Here is a 9948-nt window from a genome sequence, read left to right on the forward strand (position 1 = left end):
CACGAAAAAATCTTTTGTAGGTGATGGATATGTTTATTGCCTTGATTGTGGTGTGATGGTTATATGGTGTATGCATAAGTCCAATTTCATCAACATGTGTACATTAGACATGAGTTATTTTTGTGTGTGTATTAAGTATACCTCAGTAAAGCCGAGGGCAAAGAAAAAACATCAAAATTTAATGACTTAGTTTTCTTCCTTAGAATAGTTATTGGTTTACCATCAGGAAGTCTAGATGGGTCATGACTCAGAGGAAGGAGGGGAAAAGGTCCTAGAACTCTTCTTATTTTCATGCCGGTGATGCCATTTCACACTCAAAACTTCTCTGCCCACCTGACCCACAATGAATGAACCATCAGACTAAATGCAGTTTTATCCTCCCAGATCACCAAAAGGAATGTGGGTCTAATAGAATCTTTATCACCTAAAGAGCTGTGCTGTGCAAACACATACACCATCTAGAGGCGGAAACCACGTGACTTCTTCCTTTGAGGAAGCTAAATCAAGAGAGACACAGAAGGAGTGATTCAGGAAGAGCTGCAGGGATGAATCCTAACGCCGCAGGACAAGGAAACTGTTTTCCATTCATCTTGAAAAGGTTAACCAGGAAAACAAACTTGGCTAATTTGATAATCACCGGTTTATTAGGACAAACAGTGACAAGGAAAGAGCACTGCATCTGATGACAGCAGCCCCTCAGTAGGGTATAAAAGGGGACCAGGGGCAAGCAGACCTCCAAACCTTCTAAACCCACCTTCCTGAAAACCCACCCAGACCCTCCATCCTCTGACACCATGGTCAACTCCTGTTGTGGCTCCGTCTGCTCTGACCAGGGCTGTGGCCAAGGCTGCTGCCAGGAGACCTGCTGCCGCCCCAGCTGCTGCCAGACCACCTGCTGCAGGACCACCTGCTGCCGCCCCAGCTGCTGTGGCTCCAGCTGCTGCAGACCCAGCTGCTGCATCTCCAGCTGCTGCCGCCCCAGCTTCTGTGGCTCCAGCTGCTGCAGACCCACCTGCTGCATCTCTAGCTGCTACCGCCCCAGCTGCTGCCAGACCTGCTGCCGCCCCAGCTGCTGCATTTCTAGCTGCTGCCGCCCCACCTGCTGCATTTCTAGCTGCTGCCGCCCCAGCTGCTGCCAGACCTGCTGCCGCCCCACCTGCTGCATTTCCAGCTGCTGCCGCCCCTCCTGCTGTGGCTCCAGCTGCTGCCGCCCCAGCTGCTGCCAGACCTGCTGCAGGCCCACCTGCTGCATCTCTAGCTGCTGCCGCCCCAGCTGCTGCCAGACCACCTGCTGCCGCCCAGTCTGCTCTAGTGGTTCTTGCTGCTGATGGCCCTGACCTGCACTCACCTGGTTTTCATCAACCCACCTCCCTGATGTGGTTCCAGTGAACTGAGTCAGGAGAGGCCGACTGTAAAGCTTCACTTCCAACTGATTTTTCAACTGACTTTGGCCTTTAAATTTACTGCCTCCCCCACCATGTTTCTATCAATCTCCCAAATGGATAGAAAGCATGAATTTTCTCTGAAATCTGTCACCAACACATCACCCCAATTGATGCATTTGTTCTCTGCCAGATTTTCTCACATGGAGATGTTCCCAAATCTTGAATAAATCTTAATTTTCCAGGCATACAAATATGAGAGCATCGTGTCTTATTATTTTTCCTTCTTGACTTGCCATCCTTAGCTGTCAAATGTTCCGTGTTCTCTGCGGAGATCAGGTGATTTCAGGATTCCACCTCTGTTTCCTCTGCATCCTTATGCTATGCATCCTTATCCTTAAGCATCCTTATGCTTATAATATAGAAAGATGGTTTGTACAGCAAGCATCTGGAACTCTGCCTGAGGTCTTCCTCCCGATGAAGGAGCAGGTTCCGGGCATGCCAGAAGTCGAGAGTTAACATCACTAGGGGCAATGGTTGGGAGTTAGTGGTGAATGCTCTAGCTTCTTTCCTCTCAAGAAGGGGCGAGTTGTACCAGTCTCCAGAGCTCCTCGGTGGGATTGAACCCCATCTGCTTATAAGAGGAACCTGCTCATTAAACCAGTCAATACTGGCTTCTATCTCTTGCCCAGATCACTTTCAGGGTTACCAACAGCACTCTTCGAATCCTCTCGCAAGTAAACTACTTGATCTCAAGCCCCCGTTTTAGGGTCTGTTCCTGAGGGCACCCCATCTCAGACACCAGTGTTCCAACTCTCATCACCAGTGCCCTTCAAAACATTTTTCATGTATTATGAATGGTAGCCAACTGTCAGTGTCAGCTCAGGTTCAGTAACAAACAACATCCAAATATAGGGGTATCCCAGTTTCCCCTCAGGAAATGGCTGTAGATGCCTTTGGGGAAAGGACTGGAGCAATCACTACTATACAGACTTGTTGTGGTTCTTTGTCCTGGCCGACTGGCCTCTCCTTCCACGGATCAATGTGGTGTAAGTCAGAGAACCGGCCTAGCTCTGAAAACTGGGTGAGGGGTCATGGTTTTCCATTAGGATCACTCACCTCAGTCTTTTGCTCATTTATTCTCAAGCATTGTCTCTCTCTCTCTCACACACACACACACACACACACACACCGGCTGTCTTATTGGTCACCTACGTGTCCTATTCTGAGGGACACCGTGCTCTATTGTACATGTTGATAGATCCCGGTGGGTCACACATCATTCTGCCCCAGTTGTCTTTCCAAACTTGCTGCCCATCACATAGTTATACCCACTTCTTATAGTTCAGTGCTGCCACCTGGCCTCTGCTATGCAGGGATTTTACCATCCCCATCACTGCTAGGGAGCTCGGTTCTGTACAGGACTCCCTACCGCAAGCTCTAACTTTAGAGAACAGACACTACTGTATTGCTCAGTGATGCTGCTGGCCTCCTGTTCATTCCTTATTACCTGAGTACCTACTGTACCCCCTGAGCCCTCCTAGGGGACATAGCCGGCTGGGTTTTCTGCTCTGACGACTAGAACTATTCTATCATATCCACTTCTCTGGACCCTTTGATCCCTTCAGCCTCATCTCTGTGTTGTGTGGCACTAGATCAATCAGTACGAGTTATCTTTTGTTGTGTAATATCACCTCAAAATCCAGCAGCTTATAATGGCACATATTTACTGTCTCACAGTTTTTGTCGACCAGGAATCCAAGTACAGCTCATCTGGTCCTCTATTTTGTAATGTTTTATAAAGCTGCAATCAAGGTGTTAGCTAGTGTCTTATCTTAAAGTCTTGACTTGGGAAAAATCCACTTCCAAGTTCACTTATGTGGTTGTTGACAGGATTCAATTCCTCGAGGGCCATCGGAGTGAGAGCCTCAGTTCCTTGCTGGTTGTTGAATGGAGACTGTGCTCAGTGTTTTCCAGCACAGATCCCTCCCACACAGCAGCTTTCTTCATCAAAGCTAGTTGAGAGAGAAAGTTGGCTAGCAAGATGGAAGTCACAATCTTTGGTAACTTAATCACTTGAGGTTGCCATATGCTGTTGGTGAGAAGCAAGTTACTCACAGGGAGAGAATTCTGTGAGACCATGAAACGGAGAGGTAGAAATCACTGGGCCATCTTAGAGGTGCCTACCACCCCCTTACATAATACTGAGTGAAAGAATAAAACACATAATATAAATAGGAAGACTCATTTATACAAAATTCAAAACATGTAAAACTAAACTATATTGCTTAGGACGCACACCTAGGTGGTAAAACTATAAGGAAAATAAATGAAAAGGTTACTTTAAAAATCAGGACAGTGGTTACCTGTAGGGTGGAAGGAGGGAGATGTGGTCAAGAGATGATAATCAAGGGCCCTCTTGCTGACAGCAATGCTCTATTTCTTGTCTTGGGCGTTGGGTATATTGATATTTGCTTCGTAATTATTTATTGTATTATTCATGTGTATTTTATATACTTTTCAGTAGTCCCCCTATATCTGCTGTTTTGCTTTCTGTGGTTTCAGTTACCTGCGATCCACCATGGTCCAAAAATAGTAAATGGAAAATTCCGGAAACAAACAATTCATAAGTTTTAAATTGCACGCCATTTTGAATAGCGTGATGAATCTCGAATCTTCTCACTCCATCCTGCCGGTGATATAAATCATACCTTTGTCCAGAATGTCCATGCTGTGTACACTACCGGCCAGTTAGTCACTTAGTAGGTGTCTCAGTTCTCAGATCAGCTGTCATGGCATTGACTGGGTTCACGTCACCCTTATGTGTAATAATGGCCTCCAAGTGGAAGAGCAGTGATGTGGGCAACTCAGATATGACAAAGAGAAGCTGTAAAGTGGTTCCTTTACGTGAAAAAGGGGAAGTTCTTGACTTAAGAAGAAAAGAAAATAACGTATGCTCACGTTGCTAAGATCGACAGTACGAATGGATCTTCTATTCATGAAAGGGTGAAGAAGGAGAAAGAAATTTGTCCTAGTTTGCTGTAAGGAGAACCTCAGGATATTTTGAGGACCCCAAGAAGAGAGAAATTTCCCCAAATCTATAGGTATTGCAGGCAAAGCCTAATGGCAAGTATCTGGCTTGCTTCTTATCTTTGAAAGGCTGTTAGAAGTTCAATCTGAAGATTCCTTATGAAAAGTTTCAGCAACACAGATTTAAAAGAACATATGTGATCCATTGCTATTCTTGCCTCTCTTATATAAATAAGCAGGCCAAATTTAATAAGACTAGACTTGGTAGGAGAATAACTTAGTTTTACTATAATTATTTTTGGTAAAAATGGAGGTGAATGTAAAGAGAAAAATTATGTTTCAGTAGAAACTATAATACACACTTGTAGAGATTACCTTCTAGTACTATTCGTTGTCCTTTCAGATTTTGTTTTCCAAAATTTTTGTAGTTTCCCCATGTCTGGCTACGACGCTCTGAACTAATGTTCCCAATTTTCTCCAATCATTTATGATTTGTAATCATTGAAAACTAAAACTTTCCTTTCCCCCGAAGCCCTGCACTTGATATAAACTTCAGAGAAGTTGCCATGAAAGCTCATGTTTAGACAATTTTCTTCATGCCATTTGCTATGTGGGCCACTCAGAAAGTTTACCTGAATATCTGATGACATCATCTGAGACATTCAAACAGCAAAAGATACTTTGACGGCTCCATCTAGAAATCTCTTCCTTCAAAAGGCTGCCCTCCGGACTCAGGATGGGTTTATAGTCCACTCTAGACATTAAACTTCGTTTTTCTTTTCTTTCCATTGACATGCTTCATCATATACCTCATCCCTCGCACGCTGTAGGCCTAACTTTGGAAGCCCACCTGCATCACCCGCCTCCTGAAATAAGACACAACTATTTAACTGAACCGACCTATTGTCAGGACTGAGAGACTGGTTCAATGAAATATAAAGGAATCTATTAAATTAGCTTCTGGATTGTGAAACTCCTTGGGGAACTTTCAAAGGCAGGACTGTAGGGGAACAGAATTTGCCACCCCAAAATACTTCTCTTGGTGTAAGGCATATTTTAGGATACAGTGGACAAAGGGGAAGCTCTGAAAACCAAGTAGAAGTTACCCTTTTGTAAGAGACATTTACATGTATAAGAAAAACCTCCATTTGTAAAGGTGTCTCCCTCTCTGTCCCAAGAAGATAGAGATGATTCAATTTCTAGACACTCTTATCAAAGGAAAAGGTAGGACTTAGCTCCGCACAACAGCTTTACCCTTGTTTATTGTGCTTTTCCTGGCAACCTAACTGACTCCCCACCCCCAACCTCTTCTTTTGGCTTTAGCTAACGATGGCATTTAAGGTGAAGGTATTGATACCGTGGCTGCCTGCCTCTTGCAAAGGTTAAAAATCAAGAGACATGGTTGGTGGAAAGAAAAGCAGGTTTATTCCCAATGCCAGCATCCCGGGAGGATGGCGGACTCCCGTCCAAAGGCCATCTCCCCATTTCTAGAACAGGCAGATGGTTTTATAGATACACAAGAAGGACAAAGGAAACAGGGAGTCAGGCAGGCAGGTCTAAGGGCTGACATCCTTCCTGGGGGCTGGTCTGTTTTAACTTAATGTTATCTCTGGACTCCGGACGATTGGACCTCTGCAGCTTGAGGCTTTATGTGTGTTCCGGTGTCCGGGAGCCTGAGGATTAAAAAATTGCTCGGTCCAGGTTAGGATGTTTTTAATTAAATGGATTGACGAAGTATGGGTAGTCTTGAGAAAGGAAACAAAACAGGTTTCTTCAGTTAATCAATAAGGGGAGAAACAAAGAGAAAATACCTGAATATCAGGGTGGATCTAACTGCAAACTAGCTAGGTTTAATTACAGGTGGCGAGATAGGGGTCTATGCATTGAGTCAAACTGCAAACTAGCTAAGTCTAACTGCGTTATTGATTTACTGAATTTCACTCTTACAGTATCTGCCGTCTTGGGGAGTAACTCAGAGCCTGAGTCTCTTTCATGTGTACAGGAGCCATACACGTTATTAAACTGCTGTTTAGTTTTCCCCTGTTAATCAGTTGTTGTCAAGTTAATTCTTAGACCAGCCTGAAGAACCTATAAGGGTAGAGGAGCAATGTTTCCTCCCTGACACGACTTGGAATCAAATATGTATTCAATTTGTTACTGTAAACATACCAGTATCATGCCCATCACCCCAGAAAAAAGTCCCAATCAAAGAATAGCCAAAGAAACAAAACTGAAGAGTGAGAGTATACTGACCCCAATGAGGCCATCAGGAACTCCATCATGCGACCAGATTCTGAACAAAGCAGGAACTATGCTGTCAGTGTGACCCTCTTCCTTATATCTGAAAAAGTTCCTCTGAGTTACTCAATTAAGAAACACATTCAACACTTATTTTCTAAAGATTCATAATATTTAAAGAGAAACTTCCTCCTTGACGACTCCCCAGTGGCTATGGAAAACAACATAAACAACAAGGAAAGTCCTGCTTATTGGTCCCAATATTGGGGTCCAGGGTATAAAAGCCCCAGAACAGAAGGGGACATCAGAATCTGAGAAACTCACCTCTGAACAGAAACTCACCAACCATACCTGACACCATGTGCTGCTCCCCTTGCTGCCAGCCCACCTGCTGTGGGTCCAGCTGTTGTGGGTCAGGCTGCTGCCAGCCCTGCTGCCGCCCCACCTGCTGCCAGACCACCTGCTGTAGGACCACCTGCTGCCGTCCCTGCTGCCGTCCCTGCTGTGTGAGCAGCTGCTGCCAGCCCAGCTGCTGTGGGTCCAGCTGCTGCCAGCCCTGCTGCCGCCCCACCTGCTGCCAGACCACGTGCTGTAGGACCACCTGCTGCCGTCCCTGCTGCCGTCCCTGCTGTGTGAGCAGCTGCTGCCAGCCCTGCTGCCGCTCCAGCTGCTGCCAGCCCTGCTGCCGCCCCACCTGCTGCCAGCCCTGCTGCCGCCCCACCTGCTGCCAGCCCTGCTGCCGCCCCACCTGCTGCCAGCCCTGCTGCCGCCCCACCTGCTGCCAGACCACCTGCTGTAGGACCACCTGCTGCCGTCCCTGCTGCCGTCCCTGCTGTCGTCCCTGCTGTGTGAGCAGCTGCTGCCAGCCCAGCTGCTGTGGGTCTAGCTGCTGCCAGCCCTGCTGCCGCCCCACCTGCTGCCAGACCACCTGCTGTAGTACCACCTGCTGCCGTCCCTGCTGCCAGCCCTGCTGCCGCCCTTGTTGTGTGAGCAGCTGCTGCCAGCCTTGTTGCCGCCCAACTTGCTGCCAGACCACCTGCTGCAGGACCACCTGCTGCCGCCCTTGCTGTGTGTCCAGCTGCTGCCAGCCTTCTTCCTGCTGATAACCTCCCCAAAGGACAGCCACCTGCACACAACTCCTGTTAACTGACTTGCCATTTTGGAAACATTCGCTTCCTAGACTTTGCTGACACCCAGTAAGTGCTACCATAATTCTGTGACTCATCTGCCTGATAAAACCTTCTGAATCAGCTTGCTGGAGTGCAGAGGACTTCCCACTTCTCTTCCTCCCGTGTGTGTGGTCATGTGCCAGCTTCGGGCATCCTCAATATAAAGTTACAGTCTTGGCTTTGACTCTGAAGTCAGGATCTTTACCCTTTCTCACTATGTTACTTAGAAAAACAAATCTTTGTAACTGTTCCATAGGTTTTCTGCAACTGCTGATAATCTTCACAATCATTTTTCTCTTTCAAGGTTCTCGTGACTCTTGTCCCCTGCTCTCTTCTTTTCATGATCACCTTGCATTGGTTCCCTAGATGCAGGAGTCTTATCTATATTTCTCAGTAAATCCTGTACCATCATGCATCCCATGTTGTGTTTTGTTTTATTGTACAGCATTCCTGATGGAAGAGTGTAAGCACACGTTGCGTATCACATGCATTATGCATTCTGAGCCTCATACAGTCTCCCGCAAATAATTATCTCCGTTCTTCCTACGAGAACATTTCACGGGGTAATGTTACACAGCTGACGGACACTCACATCCAACACTGTGTCTTCTGTTCCTGCTCAATGGCACTTACATTCCTATCTCAAAACAGTTAGAAAAACCCTGCCGCTGAACACCAGCAAGATGTTCATTGGAGGGCCAGCCCCATGGCTCAGGCGGTTGGAGCTCCGTGCTCCTAACTCCGAAGGTTGCCGGTTCGATTCCCACAGGGGCCAGTGGGCTCTCAACCACACAGGGTTGCCGGTTCAATTCCTCGAGTCCTGCAAGGGATGGTGGGCTCCGCCCCCTGCAACTAAAATTGAACACGGCACCTTGAGCTGAGCTGCCGCTGAGATTGAACACCGCACCTTGAGCTGAGCTGCCGCTGAGCTCCCGGATGGCTCAGTTGGTTAGAGCGCGTTCTCTCAACCACAAGGTTTCCGGTTCAACTCCCAAAAGGGATGGTGGGCTGCAACTAGCAACGGGCAAATGGACCTGGAGCTGACCTGCGCCCTCCACAACTAAGACTGAAAGGACAACAACTTGACTTGGAAAAAAGGCCTGGAAGTACACACCGTTCCCCAATAAAGTCCTGTTCCCCTTCCCCAATAAAAAATCTCAAAAAAAAAAAAGAAAGAAAGAAAGATGTTCATTTGAGTTTCTTCTTTAACAATGGAAATGATATTCTCTTGTGTGTGTAAGCAGGTAACGTCAGTTTACAATGTTCCCCCAAAGTCTGTGTCCCACACCTCAGCACCTGCAGCGACGTGTTAGAGCAGCAGGGGCTGCGTTATGGAGTCCTCGTGTGTACAGGATCCTCTCCTGTCTCAGGCGCTGCCCAGCCCCTCATGCTTTCATCTGCATCCAACCTATGAGCATCTGGTGTGTCCTCACAGGGAGGAGCCTCCTCAAAAGAGATCTGTCCTTTGCTATCATGTAAATCAAGTTCTTGTACGGCCTCCTTCTCCTGAGGACCTATTGACGAGACTACAAAGGGATGAAGTAATTTCCTGCAAAACATTCTATGTTCCCCAACTTTAAGGCGGTTTGTCACTCTGATCAAAATAACATTAAGAAAATTTAGTAAGAGCAAAGTTGGGGCCTGAGAAACTGCATGGGTATGTATGACTTTAGTAATCCATAATATCTCAACCTTCTAAGGACACAGAACAATCTCCTGTGTTTTTGTGAGTCAACTATGAAGCATTTGAGAGAAATAAAAATTTGTGTTTCAGGGGAAATCGGAAGAATGTGAGAAAGAAGAAAAGTGGAAGAACTTGTGCATTCATAGTGGTCACGGTAAACAGCAGGCTGGCAATTTGGGTCCCGAACTAATGATGCTGCCCAGGCATTCATTGAGGTAAGGCTTGATACAGGCTTTGAGAGAAATAGAAGAGTTTGGGACTGGAGTCGCCTCCTTGGACGTGGTAGCGGTACCTCTGATGAACTCCTGAGACCCTGTCTCTGGGATGCTCTAAGAGATCGCCAAGACCAAACTTGCTGACTAAACTTCCTTGCTGGCTGAATAACAGACATGTTTGGGGTGGCATACTATTTGTTAGGTATTCACTAAATGCTTTATGTACATAT

The 9948-nt window shown here is 46.6% G+C and overlaps 1 protein-coding gene across 6 annotated transcripts; it reads left to right on the forward strand.

The window, feature by feature from the left end:
• Positions 1–794: 794 nt before the first annotated feature.
• Positions 795–7753, forward strand: LOC308489009 (uncharacterized protein; the record flags this gene model as incomplete). Of its 6 annotated transcripts, none has more annotated exons than XM_081029529.1 (2): positions 795–1311; positions 7002–7753. In XM_081029529.1, the coding sequence occupies 2 exons, from the start codon at positions 795–797 to the stop codon at positions 7751–7753; spliced, it is 1269 nt and encodes a 422-aa protein (XP_080885655.1). The 6 variants fall into 6 exon arrangements, with proteins under 6 accessions (XP_080885655.1, XP_080885657.1, XP_080885658.1 ...); XM_081029531.1 differs by having other exon boundaries at positions 795–1301; positions 7127–7753; XM_081029532.1 differs by having other exon boundaries at positions 795–1301; positions 7205–7753.
• Positions 7754–9948: the final 2195 nt, after the last annotated feature.

The sequence above is a fragment of the Rhinolophus hipposideros genome (genome assembly GCF_964194185.1).
Source record: "Rhinolophus hipposideros genome assembly, chromosome: 20".
NCBI classification, from domain to species: Eukaryota; Metazoa; Chordata; class Mammalia; order Chiroptera; family Rhinolophidae; genus Rhinolophus; species Rhinolophus hipposideros.